This window comes from Elgaria multicarinata, chromosome 8, assembly GCF_023053635.1.
Source record: "Elgaria multicarinata webbii isolate HBS135686 ecotype San Diego chromosome 8, rElgMul1.1.pri, whole genome shotgun sequence".
Classification (NCBI taxonomy): Eukaryota; Metazoa; Chordata; class Lepidosauria; order Squamata; family Anguidae; genus Elgaria; species Elgaria multicarinata.
In genome coordinates this window covers 58,088,332-58,107,494 of record NC_086178.1, presented here as the reverse complement: position 1 = coordinate 58,107,494, position 19,163 = coordinate 58,088,332, and the positions used below count along the sequence as shown (strand labels likewise).

General features: G+C 40.5%; 1 protein-coding gene across 1 annotated transcript in view; it reads left to right on the top strand.

Moving 5' to 3' along the window:
* Positions 1-2,656: 2,656 nt before the first annotated feature.
* The window catches only part of SLF2 (SMC5-SMC6 complex localization factor 2), a 43,184-nt gene continuing 26,677 nt past the window's right edge, over positions 2,657-19,163 (top strand). The window contains exons 1-3 of the mRNA XM_063132557.1: positions 2,657-2,869; positions 15,128-15,171; positions 16,829-17,463. Of these exons, the coding sequence (XP_062988627.1) occupies positions 2,742-2,869; positions 15,128-15,171; positions 16,829-17,463 (807 nt within the window). The 5' untranslated portion in view covers positions 2,657-2,741. The remainder of the gene's footprint in view (positions 2,870-15,127; positions 15,172-16,828; positions 17,464-19,163) is intronic.

Genomic DNA, 19,163 nt, shown 5'->3' with positions numbered 1-19,163 from the left:
GAAGATAGCAGCCCACAGAAATAGCTCTTATAAGGAGTCTTCCTTATATTTCGTCAATTAGGCCGCCTTGAGGCCCAGTATTGGGCAAAAGGCAGGATACAAAAAAATATAATAATAATAATAGCAAACCAGCTCAGCTTTAAATAGCTGAAGACCTGTGTTCTGTCCATACTGTTATGTTGACTAGAGCGAGACTACTTTAGAGCAAACAATTTAAGGACTGTAGCCTAGGTGAAGAAAATCAAGCACACCTCTCACCTAGTTGGCCTGTATTTCTGTGTGAGAAATCCCTATATTCTGATGCAGCTCAACAGTGCCCCCTAGAGCAGCTGGTTAAATTGGCACCATGCCAGACAAAATGAACAGGTTTATTTTCTCTTTCCCAATATGCATTCAATATCTTGAGCTCTTTTTTATAGTCAGCTAACTAGTTCAAACTGGCTGAGTCTTTTGAGATACACGTTTAGCATTATTAAGAAGATGAGCAGAAGTGAAGAGAAACGTGATAGTTTTAATATTAGCTGGAGATTAATTTTAGATAGTGCTCTAAGTAAAGTCAAGAAGCTAAATAGTATGTACTGTGTGGTTGGAAAGACTGGAACCCTCAAAATACAAATTCCCCCTTCAGGTGTGGAAATCTTCATAGAATCATAGAATAGCAGAGTTGGAAGGGGCCTACAAGGCCATCGAGTCCAACCCCCTGCTCAATGCAGGAATCCACCCTAAAGCATCCCTGACAGATGGTTGTCCAGCTGCCTCTTGAAGGCCTCTAGTGTGAGAGAGCCCACAACCTCCCTAGGTAGCTGATTCCACCGTCGCACTGCTCTAACAGTCAGGAAGTTTTTCCTGATGTCCAGCCGGAATCTGGCTTCCTTTAACTTGAGCCCGTTATTCCGTGTCCTGCACTCTGGGAGGATCGAGAAGAGATCCTGGCCCTCCTCTGTGTGACAACCTTTTAAGTATTTGAAGAGTGCTATCATGTCTCCCCTCAATCTTCTCTTCTCCAGGCTAAACATGCCCAGTTCTTTCAGTCTCTCTTCATAGGGCTTCTTCTGCTGGTAGATTCTAGGTAGATGAGCTGTGCTCTGGTTGGTCTACTAAGAGCGTCATCTCATGGGGGAAATCATGTTTCCTTACCATAGGTTCTCCGCCCCTGCTTTTGTCCCTCATTACTTCCTCTTTCTTCCTGGAGAGGAAAACAACTACCACGTGGCACACTCAAAGGCTGTTTTTATCGTGCTGCTTTTCTTGCACACAGCAGATGGTGGCACATTACCTTTAAAAAAAAAAGTCGCAATAAAAGCAGTCTATTTTGCAACGGGAAAACAAGTGGAAGGAGCAGGAGGCACGCAGGAGGTGCACATCCGTAAATCTTTAATATTGGTGTGCTTCCAGACTGAGGGATCCTAGCACTAACTATTAGAAGCCAATGGGCAGCCATTCCATCTTTTCCTTCCTTAACTGATCTTCTGCAGTAAGAAAAAGTTTTCTGAAGACGCAGAGGGAAAACACAGGAAGGTTATGAATGGAAGACAACTTCTTCTGGACCCATGTAAAATTCTGTGAATGAGGTAGGGCAATGGCAGTCTTGTCTGGAAGCACCCTTAAATACTTCAATAATTTCTATAAAGTGCAATTACTTCCTAAATCTTGTTTAGGTCAGGTCTTGACACTTTTAAAAACAACAACAGTAGTTACCATCCTCAAAAAGTTGAACCCCCCTTGTTGTGCCACCCAGAATCAGAGACCAAACCAATATAGGCAGTGGGGCTACAGCTGCTTCCTCAGATCGGCTGCTTGCTCAAGCAAGCCTAGGACAAGCCTACAGGGAGCAGCTGGGCGGTGCAATCAGGATTGGGCCCACTGGCCCAGAGAGCTGTTGGCAGTGGCAGCTGTAGACCCTGGGTACTGCTTAGGGAGCAAGCCTGTGCCTGTTTAGACAGTAAAACGTCCTATAACTCTCTTGGCTGGCTTGGGACTACTGGGAGTTGTAGCACTGGCATCTATCTAAACAGGCATAGGATTGCGCCCTTAGTCGACCACATCTGGATTTTTGGCCAAGTGTGCAGCCAGAACCTTCATCCCCTGAATCTGTGTGAATTCACACGTCTCTTATAGGCGTAAACAAGGTTCGTCAAATGCAACGTTTCTGGAATTCGGAAAGTAATCTCTGATTATGACAGATATTGGTTGCCAACTCATCTTGCCGCTGGTTATCCTGCAAGTGAAGAGGTGCAGTTTTCTCGCAGAAGCGTTTTGCATCAGCTCCCCTTTGCGCTTGACTTGCTTCCTCTTTTCCAAAGGCGGCTCATCCCTGGGGCGCGCGAGGCGAGCCGGCCACCCGCGCGCCTTCCTGCTAGCCAATCAGGCGCGCCGCGAGCCGAGGGCGCCAAAGATCCAAGATCCACGCTCCTTCCCCATCTCCCGCTGCGTAGCGTCGTCCTGAGGGAGCCGAAGAACGGGTGACGTAATGAGATGGAAGCTCTGTGTGAATGCCGTCTGTCCCAGCAGCCAACCCGAAGGAGCGCTTGGGCTCCCAATCCTGTCCGATGCGCCTACGTCAGCCTATGAACGAAAGCGCCCGCCCCCGAGCCCAACCAATCGAAGCGCCTCCTTAAGAATTCTACGCCTGTCTTGCCCCATGACCGGTAGTGCCGTGATATGGAGGACGGGACGCCCGGAGGGTTCTGTGTGCGTCAGCCTGAGCCCGGAATTCGAGGCGGGCAGCGCTCTCTGGAGACATGACCCAGCCCCTCAGTAGCAGCAACGGCAGCGGGGGAGACGGTTGCACCCCGCTCGGCTTCTCCGCCAGCCCCTCTGCCCGCCATTGTAAACCGGTGGGCCGGGGAGACAGCGCCGGGAATGGCAGGTACTGGAAGGGGACGAGTCCCGTCGCGCACCGCTTTTCATGTGACGCACCTGGAGCCAGAACGATAGCTGAAGTGGGACAGTTCTTATTACAGCCATCACTTGCCCTCTCCCTCTGGGCAGTGAGGACTGAGCCACTTGGATCACTCCCAGTTGCTTGCTCTAACCCAGAGAGGGAGGTTGCTTCTCTTACTTGGCTTCTTTTTCTAGGTAGCTGCCTGCATGGAGTAGCTACTCTTACTTGCTCAACTCTCCTCTTCGCTCCCCTCTTGTGCCCCACCATGCTGCCCAGAGGTTGGGACAGTGTGCCAAGGCTGCCCTTTATAGCTGCCTCCTTAGTTGCCAGGTTTAGCAAGCAGTGTGGTGGAGGCATCTGTGAGGAGGAGGAACAGCCAAAGCCTGCAGTGCTCCGTTTGGACGGTATGGTGATTAAAATTCTTCACTGCTGCACTGCCCAGAGAGAAAGGGCAGGAGGGAAGTGGCAGTTGTTCACTTGCTTTCCTGTGTAGCAGCCTCTTCCTGCCCAGTCTTTCCAGTTGGTTGTACTGGATCCAATCCCCCACTGCTGCCTCGATGGAGCTTACCAGTACCAACCCCAGAAGCTGGTTGGGTTGGCAATGTTAAGAACCCTGTAGTGCTGGCCCTGTGGGGAAGCATTATAATCGCCATTCCCACCTTTGTAATTGTGAAGGAAAGCTTTGGGTTTGGTCTGATCTGAGCTTTGGGTTTGGTTTGATATGCAGAATGAGGTAGTAGGGCTACCACCTCAGGATCCTACTACCTCATTCTGCATATGTAGATCAGACCAAACCCAAAGCTTTCCTTTACAATTTGGTTCTACTCTGAATTCTCTAGCCCTGTTGCACAGTAGGACCATTGGGATGTACATAATAACCAATAGGCACATAGAATCATAGAATAGCAGAGTTGGAAGGGGCCTACAAGGCCATCGAGTCCAACCCCCTGCTCAATGCAGGAATCCACCCTAAAGCATCCCCGACAGATGGATCAGACCAAATTCCATCTGGTGCAGCATTCTGTTTCCAATAGAAGATCATCCAGATGCTGGTGAGCACATGTAAGCAGGATACAAAAGGCATAGCTATTCCTTATTGTGTGGCCAGCCTATTCAGAGGTCTATTGCCTCTATCCATGAGATAAATGCATATCTACTATTGCAATAGAATGTTTAGGATTCTTAGAGGGTTTCCATGTAAAAGGTTCCAAAAGGTATTTTGACTTAGTGGTGCCAAAAGGAAAATTAAGTCAAATCAGAAAGAAGATACAGCTACCTTCTTCATTACTCTCCCAAAAATATACCTTTTGACTTTCTTCCAAAACTAGAAACTTTTCCTACAATTCACTTGATTTTACTTGTCTTGAACATCACTATTCTGAATTGTGATGAACCCATAACTATGTGGGTGGCATTGAAAGGGTAGTTTGCAGTCTATCTTACCTTGCGGGTTGGAAGTCCAGACTTACTGGTTTGTCATATCAGTTGAAATTAATTCTGTATTCATATCTAAACCAAGATATTGGGCCAGTTCACACAACAGAACAGCCCACTGTAGGTTATTTAACTGATGGTGAGGCTGTGGTAGGTGTGGGTGTGGTTGCCATTTTGAATATGCAACATCTCTAGCTCAGAATTGTCATGTTGGTTATATAACAGTTGTTTAACCATCTCATAACCTATCCTTGCTAGGTTTGTACCAAAAGCAAAAAAGAGGAACTTTTTTTGTAAACTGAAGAGAAAGGGAAAAGATTCACCAACACTCCTGAAGTTGAACGCACAATATATAGGGAGCCCAATGTGTTGTGCATATACAAAAGGCCTCAAAAGTTAAGCATTCACCATAACATAAAAGCTTTCACCATAACATAAAAGCTTGGCATGTTGGCTGCAGGTTCTAACCCACGTGGTAGACTGTTTGCTGAAATACAGACAAATAAATGGACGTTGGTAAACATTAAGCTCCACTATAATTCCTATGGGCTTTACCCTTTATAAAAATGGTGAGCAAACCTTAAGAAAGGAATGATGATCGTTACCTTCCTGAAGAAAAATGTTGGACTCTATGTCCAAAATTGTGGAGAGGATTTCTAATCTGCAGGAATAAAAGTAATAAATTCAGAATTACTGTTCACATTTTATATCATGGTCTGACAAGCCATACGATTCAATAGGATTTAAATACCTGTAATTAACAACTTCTAGAGACAGCATGAGTCTAAACCGAAGAGGAGAAGGCAAGAAAATGGAGTGGGTAACAAACTTATTATAAAGTGCCTCATGGGAGGTGGTTCCCCACTTTGGAGATAAATAATGACTTAACTAGTAGGCAGATCCTTGTGAGAGTTTATGAGTGATTGATAAGGAAAACAAACAGGCAATTCAATCAGGTAAATGATGTGTGATACCAGCAGAATTAGGGCTCTAAGAAAAAAGTTTTCAAGGGAACCAGGTTAAAAGAACACAGACATCAATTTTCTCATTGAGTCCCATAGGATTGAGAGACTTTAATCTGTGTGTCCAAAATGCCTCTCTTTGTAACAATACTTCGTTGATGTCAATACGGTCGAGTGGCTTATTTGTAATGTGTTCCAGTGCAAAAAAGTCAAAAGAATCTGCTGAATGAGACAACTGTAGAAAATGAGCTGTTACAGGGGCCTCCATGATTTTGTTGCGAATGTGGCTCTTATGCTCTGATATTCTTATACAGAGGGGACGACTTGTTTGCCCTACATAGATCTTTTGACATGGGCATTTGATGGCATAAACTACATGTGTAGTGGAACAAGTAGTAAACGACCTAAGACAATATTTGTAATTATCCACAGGATTGTAAAACTCTTGGATTTGTGCAGATTGCTAGCAGCAAACGCAATGGTACGTTGTGTTTGTGTGGTATTGTCTATACTCCACTTTTCAAGCCATCACTCCAGATCCTTAAAAATGAATCTTCCGTTTGGACAGTTTTTATGTATCAAATGAAACTGTTACACTGACCTGGCAACAAGCTGATGTTTTTTCCAGAGAATTCAGAGACAGAGGTTATCATACGCAAGTCATTACTTCATCTAGACGGAAAGCAGATCCTACTCCTAGATAGTCTCTTTTTCTATCTCAAGCCAAAACCAGATCCAATTGACTACATTGGTCTATAGAGTATCATAATCTATCCTTCCACATCAAATCCATTCTGCTTGTATCACACATCATTTACCTGATTGAATTGCCTGTTTGTTTTTCTTATCAATCACTCATAAACTCTCACGAGGATCTGCCTACTAGTTAAGTCATTATTTATCTCCAAAGTGGGGAACCACCTCCCATGAGGCACTTTATAATAAGTTTGTTACCCACTTCATTTTCTTGTGTTCTCTTCGGTTTAGACTCATGCTGTCTCTAGAAGTTGTCAACTACAGGTATTTAAATCCTATTGAAACATATGGCTTGTCAGACCCTGATATAAAATGTGAACAGTAATTCTGAATTTATTACTTTTATTCCTGCAGATTAGAAATCCTTTCCACAATTTTGGACATAGAGTCCAACATTTTTCTTCAAGAAAGTAACGATTATCATTCCTTTCTTAAGGTTTGCTCACCATTTTTATAAAGGCCGTAGGAATTATAGTGGAGCTTAATGTTTACCAACGCCCATTTAGTTGTCTGTATTTCAGCAAACAGTCTACCATGGGGGTTAGAACCTGCAGCCAACATGCCAAGCTTTTATGTTATGGTGAAAGCTTTTATGTTATGGTGAATGCTCAACTTTTGAAAATTGAAAACGTGTATTACTGATGAAGTTGGAAGCGGTGCATACAATCCGGAGTCATCATTTAATATTACATTTATACTTTTTCCCTTGTTTGTATTCTTTCATGTTTATGACATGTGTTTGTCCTTATTAATCACCAGTAACTTTGCTATATGTTTATTAAATGTTTGCTAATTGTCCATTGACACTTACTATATGACTGCTAGGTTTGCACAACATGACAACCCTGAGCAGCATATTCAACCTGGGGCGCCAGAGTGTCGTCCAAACTAGGTCTCTTTTTAACTTGGTCTTTGTCTCATTTTAATTGGGGTAGTGGGCAAGTGAATTCATTGTCAGGAGAATATTTCAGGCCCAGAGTAGAGATGTGAAGGCCTGGAAAAAAACCTGAAAAAATTCAGGGGTGGGGGAACATTGTCCCCCTGGTTTTTTTCTGAAGTCTTTTTTGTTTTTTCCCAAAAAATTGGGAAAAAATGAAGAAAAATGGATTATGGAATAATTTATTTTAGCATGATGAATAAAATGTTTAAGATAACGTGTTCAGATATTTACTTTTCCAAATGATTTATAAAAACTATGTACAGTATTAGATTATTACAATTTCTGTGCATTGAGGACAAGTCCTTGGTTGCAAACTAAAACAACTCTTAAATGCGAGAGCATGATGCATTTCTGCCTCTAGGGGGCACTGCCATTGAAGCAGAGACTGAAACTGATAGTGATAGCTATAGCTCAGAAAATGAGTCTGAGTAAATTTCATGCATATTCATTGAATCTTGGTCGCCTCTTTTTCTCAGTCTTTTTTATGGGAATGGGTGCTTTATGTCTGCTTGACACTGTGGAGGACTAGCAAAGACATAAATAATTTTCTTTGTTACTAATGTTGATTGTTTCTTCTGTGCATGCTTTTAAATTGTTTTTGCTTGCTCCTCATAAACTGGGAAAACCAAAGAGGTTCCTTACAGTTCAGGCGCTTATAGCTCCATTTGTTACAAAAAAGTAAAAAAATGTAAAAAGTAAATCCAATTTGTAATAATTGTTTGAATACACTACTTTTAACATACCAAATGTGATAATGTTATGCCAAACCAACTTGTACATAATTACATTTTATGTTCCTAAAGTGACAAAGTGACTTTCAATCTGTAAAGAGTGCTAATATTGCATCCCGCCTACAATTTTTCCAAAACTTTCCCCATGGCTTCAAAATTTCTGGGTTTTTTTTTTACATCTCTAGCCCAGAGCCATAAATTACACATAGATAATTAGAAGACCCAGCAAAAATGAATCTAATAAAACCTGTGTCAGTATAATAGTCCAAATACATCCAAAGTTCTATCTCCATTCCTACAAATAGACAGACAGACCCAGTTTGGATGATCAACTACCCATCATTAAAAAATCATGTTTTATATGTGGGCATGAACGAGGATGATGTTAGCTTGTTTCTACTTTCTGAAGCAATCCAGGAAGACCCTGCCCAGACTTAAGATACCCCGTTCCTGGGTTGTTGCTGTTGTTGTGATGTATGAACCTGGCTGCATGGGTTGTTTAGGTTTAAACAACCTAGAATTTTAATATCTGATTTATTGTTGGGTTAAAAGTCTAAATAAAGTCTAAATAACTCATAACTTCACATGTTACGACCAAAACTCAGGAATGGGGTAGTTCTAGATTGTTCTGGGAAACAGGTGAGAGGGTGGGAACTAGCATACTTGCTCATGTGTGAGAGTTTACAACCAACCCATGGTTTGTTAACTGTGGGTTGTTTGATTATCCAAACTACGTGAGGAGCAGAAGATAAATTGCCTTTGTTCAAAAACTTTCTGGAACTTCTGAGTATGTTTACTGGATTGCCTGACTACATGTTTTTTTTTTTGATGCTTGGAGAATTCTGAAAGGCTGTTGTGACGGGCTTCTTTGTAGAAGCTGCACTGGCTTGTTTTCAGTATGGCTTGTTCTGTATGTTTGACAACTCAAATCTTAAATGTTTTACAGAAATTTAGAGGTTACACTAATGTCTTATAACTTCCTATGCACACTTTGGCTCTCTTTTGGATGTTATTTTGGGAGCCAAGTTTAGCAGTAAGTTACAAATTTTAGCAACAAAAACAAAAAAACATTCACATTGGAGTTCTTAAAAACTGGCACGTGAATGTTATTTGGTTCCAATAACTTGTTATGTTAATTTGCCAGTTCAGTGGGTTTCTTAAACTGTTTGTTTTGTGTCTGATACTGCAATGGAAAAAGAGGCTGTGGCATCTTAACTCTTTGTCATTTCTCTTTGAGAGGGATATTCTTTTGATTTGCTTTTATTTTCTAGGCACTGACCTTTTGCTCCCTAGCTCCCTTTCTATTCGGATAGAACACTGTATGTAAAGAGACACTGCCTTAGCGTGAGGTGGCTCATGGTGGGCCATAGTCCTGGTATCAGAGTTGAGATGGATCTCTGGGGAAGATCCCACAATAGGGCCTAAGAAGTACCTAGAAAGCAGGATTGTGTAAACGTAGTATGGAAGTTTTGTACCAGAGGTAGAGACCAGCTTTGTGTGTGAGTGGAAAGCTTTCACAGGGAAGGGATTGGTTATTTTTCTTTTTCGATGCAATTTGTGCTGTGTTTGAATCCTGTGCTGGAGAATTTTGATAGGTTAATCTCTCAAATTTTATTGTCTCGATTAAGAATCTTGAAGGATCTCCAATGACTGGCTCTTCCAGGGCGTAACTGCTAAAAAAGAAAAGAAAAAAGTAATCCATTGTTTTGTATTTATAAAGTAGAAAACTTGGTCTGCTAGCAAAATCTGAGTGCAGCCTGTGAGGAAATGGTAGCATGTAGTAACCTGCCTGGAACTACAAGAGGATCTGTTGCTCAGAGAAGCCTTAGCACCAGTTAAACTAATACTACCATTTCTTCAGTAATGGGGACGACTCCAAGCTCTTGCATCAAATATTACACTGTTATGGTTTTGTAATTCTTCTTGTTTAGAACAACCTTGGAAAATCAACAACAATGTAGGCAAAGTGGTATGTATGGCTATCAAAAGCCTTAGTTGAGAGTATGTAAATTTTTGAGATTCTTAGATATGTTCAGTCTATTGAAGTGAGATGCAAAGAGTGATCATATTTGCATTCATACCACTTCCCTTCCTGGAAAGTGAAACTAATTTTGCACATTGTGAGATACAATGTGTTGTGCAGAGCTATTCTGAAACCATGGATTCTAAAACATCATAAAGAAGTGGGTGAGTTTCTTTTGTTTAAACTTTCTGACTTACAAGACCACCTTAGATGTGTGAGTGTATGTATTGTACCACAATTAATGTCTATTAGATAAACTTCTTTGGAGAAGTGTGATCAACTTGTTTCCTAGGGATTTAAGAACTCAGTTCTTAATACTGATTTTCAGGATTAAACTAGCAGTAATATTTTTTCTGTTACTGCTAAAGATTTTTTTCTCTGCACAAATGTACAATGTGTATCTAAATACAAGCTTAGCTAGATGTGTTTGAGACTGGTGAAAAGCAAGCATCTGAGGAAGCTGTATGAAACTCATTGTTGTTTCTTGAGGATACATTTTATGTAATGTGGGCCTACTGCTGTTCCTTGATTTGTATTTTCTACTAATTGAAGCATGTATAGTCTACTCTAGCAGTGGGGAACCTCAGACGTGGAAGCCAAATCCAGCACTCCAGGGTTCTCCAGATCGCCAAGCTGCATCCCCACTTTTCCTCAATCACCAGTCATTTCAGCCTCCACCCTCCCCCATCTTAAAAGTTTAAGGTTTAGTTGCTGGCAGTGAGAGCTTTAAATTACAATATGCTGATTGTTACTGGTGACAAGAGCTTTAAGCTACAATACCCTGGTATTTTTAAAATACTTTTGGCCCTAACCCTTTTGCCTTCAGCCTTTCCCATCACTGGAATGCAGCAAACCACCCTCCATCCCAGGGATACTGCAAAACTGAATTGGGCTATTGAGCTGAAAGCCGTTCCACACCCCTGCTTTACTCTGTTATCTGAGAATGTTCTATACTGTATTTGTGCATTCGGCAGTCTTTAGTCCTGTTAACATACAGCTGCTTCATGAATTCTGCAAATGAAAAAGGTGGGTAGAATTGAGTGGGGGTTTTTTTGTTTATTCGTTCAGTCGTTTCCGACTCTTCGTGACTTCATGGACCAGCCCACGCCAGAGCTTTCTGTCGGCCGTTGCCACCCCTAGCTCCCCCAAGGTCAAGTCTGTCACCTCCAGAATATCCTCCATCCATCTTGCCCTTGGTCGGCCCCTCTTCCTTTTGACTTCCACTTTCCCTAGCATCAGCCTCTTCTCCAGGGTATCCTGTCTTCTCATTATGTGGCCAAAGTACTTCAGTTTTTCCTTTAATACCATTCCCTCAAGTGAGCAGTCTGGCTTTATTTCCTGGAGTATGGACTGGTTTGATCTTCTTGCAGTCCAAGGCACTCTCAGAATTTTCCTCCAACACCACAGTTCAAAAGCATCTATCTTCCTTCACTCAGCTTTCCTTATGGTCCAGCTCTCGCAGCCATAGGTTACTACGGGGAATACCATTGCTTTAACTATGCGGACCTTTGTTGTCAGTGTGGTGTCTCTGCTCTTAACTATTTTATCAAGATTTGTCATTGCTCTCCTCCCAAGAAGTAAACGTCTTCTGATTTCCTGGCTGCAGTCAGTGTCTGCAGTAAACTTTGTGCCCAGAAATACAAAGTCTGTCACTGCCCCCACGTTTTCTCCCTCTATTTGCCAGTTATCAATCAAGCTGGTTGCCATAATCTTGGTTTTTTTGAGGTTTAACTGCAACCCGGCTTTTGCACTTTCTTCTTTCACCTTTGTCATAAGGCTCCTCAGCTCCTCCTCGCTTTCAGCCATCAAAGTGGTGTCATCTCTGATCCTTGGCATCTTTACATGGGACTGGAGGAAAGGCTCACTTTCTTCAATGGGACTGGAGGAAAGGCTCACTTTCTTCAATGGGACTTTCTCCCTAGTAACAGGGCATAGGATTGTAACATGAAATCATATTCTCTCAAGTATTTGGTAAGGTGTACGATATGAAAACATTCTGACTTTCAGATCCAGGCATTGAGAACAAGTATTGTGGCATTTTCTTTGCAAAAAGGGGAAAACACAAAGTAGGGTGCTTGGAAATTGTATTGTCTCACTTCTGCCTCTGGAGAGTGATAACTGTCTAAGCCAATTCAGTCTCTTCAATTAAGGGTGTGTATTATTATTATTTATTTATTTATTTATTTTGTAGCACCATCAATGTAACATGGTGCTGGACAGAGTAAAACAATAAAATAGCAAAACCCTGCCGCATAGGCTTACATTCTAATAAAATAATTCTAATAAAATGATTTCAGGTTATCTAGCAGCTCTTACTCTAAACACCTAGTTGAGATGGATTGGCATGAAGGTTTATTTAATTATTTATTTAAAATGTTTATATACCGTTCCCATCCAAAAGATTTTGGAGCAGTGAACAACAAATAGAATCAAAGAATAAAAACACCATATTTTTTTTTTTACTATTTTTTAAAAGAACAAAGTTCTGATAAAAGGTTAACTTATCTCACATATATGCACAGCTTCCATCGGTATTTTCATTCTTTTGGGGATAGAGTATGAAGTCTCAATCTATATTCTAAGCAATACTTTTGACTGGATAAAAACAGCACCCTAAAAAGCAGCTACTGTTTCTAATTTTTCTTTAACTGCTTACCTTCAGACTCCTGGCTATTGAAACTTTCTGGTAAACTCCAATTGACATATATCTTCAATGGGTTTTTTATGTAGAAAAGACAGAAGATTGGGAGAGCAAACAAAGGTAGATGTGTAAACATTAGGAGAGTGGTTAAATGGAAGAAACTGATTATTGAAACTAAGGGTACAAGAAAGAATATTGCACAGGGCTTTCCCCAAATCGGCACTATTCACTGAAAAGCTATTCTGTGCCCCTTCGAAACAGGAGATAAGAGAAATCAAAAGAGTTGTTGCTATGAATTGCTAGCCTAGTTAATTACACTAATTAGCTTTTAATGAGGGACTTGCCAACTGGAGACACTGGGGGGGAGAAGCATTTAGAACATTTTCAGTACAGATTTTAGAATTGGAATATATTTTACCAATACTAGTAGTGCATTTCATTCTAAATACAGACCAAAAGCCAACTCTAGTTTGTTTGTATTCCTGAATGATAGTGCTGGGGGCAAAGAAAGCTATCCATGATGAGATTAAAATAAAAAACTTGAAATTGTTACGGAGAGCTTGTGCTGTTCTTCAGTAAGGCAGATCTCTATAGCTTGTTTTGTGTGAGAATATTTGTGTTTGAACAGGCTGGAGATCAAGACAATAGTAATAAAATATTATTTAATATAGCTATAAAATCATCCAGTTCAAAGAACTTCAGCCTTTCCAGATGTTAAAACAGATTTTATGTTTAGTGTTTCTGTATTCAGTCCTTCATCACCATGTATTCAGAGTCTAGTTTTGCTGCATAGCCTTAATTTTGCTGTGGAGGTTTTTTGTTTTAAGTATTTTTGCTACTTTTTGTAAAAATCAAGGGTGATATATTCTGGAGTGGGGATTGCATAGTCTTAAAAGCAAAATACCTCACAAAACAGTGGGGTATTTTTTGCTGGAGAAGGGAGTCTCCTTCATGATGTTTAACTTTTAACTTTCTAGATCTGTTTGAGTAGAATACTTGGGGTAGGATGGTGATGAATGTTTGATATCTCTACTAGCCTTGCGCACACCTAGGCTACAAAATATTGTTGACCTACCTGCTTAACATTTGGAGTTATAATACTCTCTCTAAAGCATGTATGGAGAACAAAACAGCTGCTGTGGAACTGGAGGATTTTTTGAAATGGAAAATATTTCTAGCATTTTATACTATAATTTCTACTATTAGTTTCAAGAGTGCAATTTCCCCACACTCCCTCTGCAAAAAGACCAGAGAAATTAATATGGCATCTACTTAACTTGCATCTTACAGTGCCTCTGTAGGACTTTGTGGATGAAGATGAATGTTCCCATTTCACCATATACCTGGTTATTTGAACCAGGTTTGCTAGGGCGCAACCACAAATAATTTCAATCCCAGTGCTGAGCCCAAGAATGTGCAAAGTATCAGGGCCTCGAGTACATGCAAAAGTGTTTTTCTTATTCATGGTATAACTTATCAGCTCCACCCATTTAGGGTTAGGGAGGTCTTTCTACATGTGGGAATAAACTACATGCAAAAGCAGGGTCAGTTCTTCTTGAAATGGACTGCTGCAGATGCCTTTTCAAATAGAAACCTCTAATTATCATAACCTTCCTAATTCACACACTAGTTCTGAATTATTCAGCTTTCAGGCATACAAAAGAAGATGAACAGAAGGAGCCCTGGCTCTGAGCATCAGTGAACAATCAGTGGATTTTGGTTAAGTGAAGATACAAACTTAGTGTTTATAAAACAAAAGAAGCTTCTGGAGCAAGGAGAAAGAAAAATGTGTATAATTTTATTTGCTTTTATTTTTAAAGAATTGAGACCAACAGTTCCCAAACTATGTGCAAAGGTACATTAATCTGTTGTGAGAGAACTGCTAGTACACCATGAGAATTAACTCAAAAGAAATAATTGGACTTTGAGACGAAAATACCCACCCATGGAGGAGGCTGCCCTCTGCATGATTCACTGCTCCAGCCTCGCCTGCCTCCAGTCAGTCTTTGCCATATCTCTGCATTGTGTGTTTGGGTCATTCAATCATTCCTCCTTCACAGACAAAGCAGAATTATCTGCCTGCAGAGGAGGCTGACTGGGAAGAACCAAGGCCAGAACAGTGAAGCATGTCTTTACAGGGGGGAGTCTTCTATGAATGCAGCTAATTCTGCTTTGAGTTACTACTCTGTGCTTGCCTCCTTCCAACCAGGAAGCACACCAAGAACAATGAGACAGTCTGACTCATGCGCACACACCCACGGGGTGGGCTTTTCTGGACAGGTAATTCTGACTTACAAACCTCAATTCTTATTAGTGTACTGTTTTTCAGGTATAAGACTGAAGTGTGCCTCCAATTTCTAATTGGAAAGTGCCTCCAATATAGGAATTCTGGAAAACACTGGGTGTGGTTACAGATCAGGGCCTTTGCATGAGCTCGCTGGAGTACAATGAATGGTTTTGTACTTAGTCCCAACATGTGTGGTCAGTCTACCTCTGCCCGTCTCACCAGTACTGACTTAATAGACTAGAAGGAAAACTACCTCAGAGGTGAGAGCAGGTGTGTGTATTGGGGTTGTGTGGAGGCCGTAATGCACACTGAAGTGTGGCACTCACTCATGTGTGTGACTTGTGGCATACTTGCCAAACAGGTTGGCCACCCCTAAGGAAGTAGATTGTTGATACAAAATACAAACTGTCAAAATACCATGTTTAGACATCTACCACTTTTCATGATCTTGTGTTCCCCCCTTTTACAGAAACCAGTGCATTACTGACTTCTTCAAACCAGCCCTAAAAGAAGGTAACCAAAACTTCTTCTTTTTAAGTTCTTATAAAGTTTTGTTTTACAACTTAGTAGGGTCTCATCACACATGCTACTTTCCTAAGAAAAAAATCTAGGTTTGTGAAAATTGCACAGTTCTCTACTCTGCTGCAGGTTTGGAAGCAGCTGCTCATGCTTAAAGTGCAATGGGGAATGAAAATGCATAACGTAAGTGCATTGTGTCAAGCTATGTGTTTATTAAGCAGTGGAAATGGTAAACTTCCATAGCTGGAGACAAAACCTCAGAGCATTGTGAATGAGATGGTGCTTCATACATTTTGGGTGTTTGGCAGTCTTTAGAAATTGGCAGCCTTGCGTATAGGCCACTAGCTTTCTAAAAAATAAAAATAAATTGTGTTTTTATACAGAACTATTGTTCAGGTTGGAAAATATAAGCAAATATCAGGCTCTTAAACACTCTTAAAAGTTCTATTACATAACTTCCTATTCTAGGTAGGAATTTTGTTAAGAAAAAGATTGATCTAAATCACAGATGGGCAACTTGTGGCCTACTCACTTTGGCTATGCTGCCTAGGACTGATGAGAGTTGTAGGTCAAAATCTCTGGAAGTCCACATATTGCTCACCCATGCTCTAAATAAAGCTGCCCTGAACTACAGTAATATTTTGAAAAACTGCCTGGCATCAGCTCTCCAATGTACAATGTAACATTTGAAGTATAAGAGAGTAGCATGAGAGAGAGAAGCTGCCTTACACTGTCAGCTATTGGTCCATCCAGCTCAATATCATTGACACTTTCTGACAGCAGCTCTCCAAAGTTGCTGACCACCCCTGAGATGGCAGGGATTGAAAAAGAGATCTCTTGCATAGTAAAGCATATGCTCTAGCAGTATGGTTTTCCCTGTTTCTTTCTTTTTTCTTTTTTGAACTTTTAAACTATACATACTTGAATTTGTATATATCCATAGCAGTGAATGCATAGGAAATGCATATGGATGAAAATGCAGCTTTCCAGCAATTATACATAGGCTTCAGCAAAAGTTGACCAGATATCCAAATAAGTATCCATTTGAAGTTGGCATCTATGTGCCACCCGTTCAAATGTTGAAAGTGTTGTAAGGTTCTCAATCCATTCTATTATGGAAGATGAGCCTTTATCCTTCCAATGTTATACTATCCATCTTTTAACTGTCAAAAAGGACACAGAGAATCCATTTATGCTGACCATTAATTAATTTCCATGAAGTAGCTAATTAAGTTAAAAGAGCATGTACATCAGCAAATATACATTTAAAGACTGTTCCATTACAAATTTATCCATATGATAACTTCCTCCCCAAAAGAAGCAACTAGTGAACCATTGTCAAAATGTGTTTAAAAGAAGCATTAACTGCATTGCACCTTCAGCCATTAACCAAATTAGACAATCCCTTATTAATTCTGTCATTTAACTTTGTACTGTGTGACAAAGTACTTTTATTTGTCCTGATACACATATTGGAACAAATTTCAAAGGTTCTTACAAAGTTTCAATAGCTGGCTGAGAACCAGAGGGCAAAGTTGCCTCCTGTCTATCTTCTATTGCCATTAGATTATGAAGATTGTGTATGATTGCTTGCCATGTTTCTTTCCTTTTACATTTGTTGATCAAGACCAAACTCTGTTGTGTTCTCCAGAAAAAAGAAATGGAAAAGCTGAGTTTCCAATATCATGTACGGAGCATCCTAGAAAAAACTTGTCTTCTCCAAAGCCAAATAAAAGGAAGAAGTTGCCATTCCCAGCATCAAACAGGAGCCCTATAATTGATGCGTTTTTCAGAGGAGCTAGGTCAGGAAAAAAGGACAGTCCAGATAATGGAGTTTATAAGACAACGAAGACTATGCACCCAAAAGTTGTGGTTCGGAAACTCTTCATATTGGATGACTCAACTGACTGTTCTTCCACATTAAAAGATAATACTTGCACAAAGACCCTTGAAACAAATGAAAAATGTCCTGTTCGAACAAGAACACCATTAGTAGAGAATAGTAGAGAATGTAAAATGGAATGTGTGGATTCAGATACAACTGGTTCAGGATTGAGTAAATGGGCTTCGACATCAGAAAATGATAGCTTGGAAAAGGAGAGCCGCATATCTTGGTGCCAAAAAACAGGGTGTTCCAAGGTGCTGCAACCTGGTTCAGTTAATAGTTCATCTCAATTATCTTTAGAAACCATTTGCAGAGAAATACAAGTGAAGAAGAAGATGCAGTCCAAGCCACAATCTTTTGCTTCTGTAAAGAAATCATTAGGAACTAGTCTCTCTAACCAGGTATGTTAAAACGATAGTAAGTACATAAGTTATTATTCAGGGGAGTTTTTAATATTCTGAACTTCAGAACTGATTTGTTAAGATTTGGTTAGTAAAGATTTGTTAGTAAAGGCCCTAGATGTGTTCTCTCACCTTTATTTTAGCCAGCAAGTTTTACTTCTTTGTTCTAGTCTAGAGATGGCCAACCTCTGTGTTTTCAGGTCTGCTTTACTCTCCAGAAAGTAGTGTGGAGGCCGGACATGTATATTGTCATACAAAGTGAAGGCTGCTTTATTACATACTAATGACTTTCTAGCACACCAATTGTCTTCTGCTTTATATCATATACAATGTACAACATTTGGGCAGTCTTTGGGGTTAGTCAGAAATCTATACAGAACATACGAGGCATTATTGATTGATTCAAGTAAATACTAATTCCACGTTTAATAACCTCCACCCCAGTAGTATTCCTACTACTACTATTGACTTAGCATACATATTGGCTCAGTTCACACACTTTTCTCTATGCAGTATGAAAACTACACTCAATGGTGGGGTTTTTAGGAGGTACTCACCACACAACATATTCCAATGCGATCGTTGTGTGAATGCGTGCTCCTATGGAGTAGAGTATTGCTCTGAAAAAATAATCCTGGCAGCTCTCCTAGAGCAGCACTTCCTCCTTTGGCCGCTCTAGCCAGCTAAATCTGTAGCCAGTGGGGAAACTCCACTCAATGCAGCAAGAAGCTCTACGGAGCCCTCCAAGCAGCTCAACTTGTGCAGGAACTTTCTTCTGCACAGTGTGGATATTCAGGGTGCAGTGGTTGTTGTTGTTTTTTAAAAAACAACAACAACCCTCCACTGTGGGGTGGAGGTTTCCCTCCAGACAACACATTTCTCAATGGTGGTGTAAGAACTGCACCATGGAGTTCTAAAACCACTGTTGAGAAATGTGTAGTCCAAACTGAGTCATTAACTACTACATAGCTCAAGGAGTGTTGTACCCCACCTCAATCCAGAGGGAGAGGCGGGTAGCAAATAATTTTTTTATTATTATTATTACAAAACATCTAATTAGAAAGCCTACTATAAAGATAGAAAAGTTGATTTGCCCTGCTTGACAGAGGTCATTATGAACATGGCGTGTCCATAAACTGGTCAGTGAATTCCTCATGTCAAAGTAGTGCCACTTATGGAACTTATTCATTTGAAGCTTCAGTGACATCAGAGGCCTCATGCACAGCTCTCTCAAACTTGCAATTTTCATTAATAATGGATGCATTGATACAAGACTAGGACATGGAGATTATATATTTAGCTATCTTCCATTAATTGGACAGCCTTGCTATGATTGATCCCACTGTTTCTGGCAGGAAAGTGCATGTTTCGCTTAAAGAATAGGTGTGCACGCCTGTATGTTTTTAGGTACAGTGGTTAAAAGGTTCTGGAAGGCTTCTTTCTCTGAGGTTTTACAGCCAAGATGCATACAAAAGTTATAAATAAATCAGTTGTGGCTATATGCAATCCTGTACTTAGCATTTTCTTAGTCTCTGCTAAGAAACAATTGCTACTGGGTAGTTAACCACATCCTTACTGCTAGGGAGATAACAATGCATATGTACACTATAGTATTGCCTTGCATTAAAGAAGCAAGTGCTGTGGAGTCTATAGCACTGCTACTAGATCCAGATGAGTATCCCTACCACATGAGAGGGTAG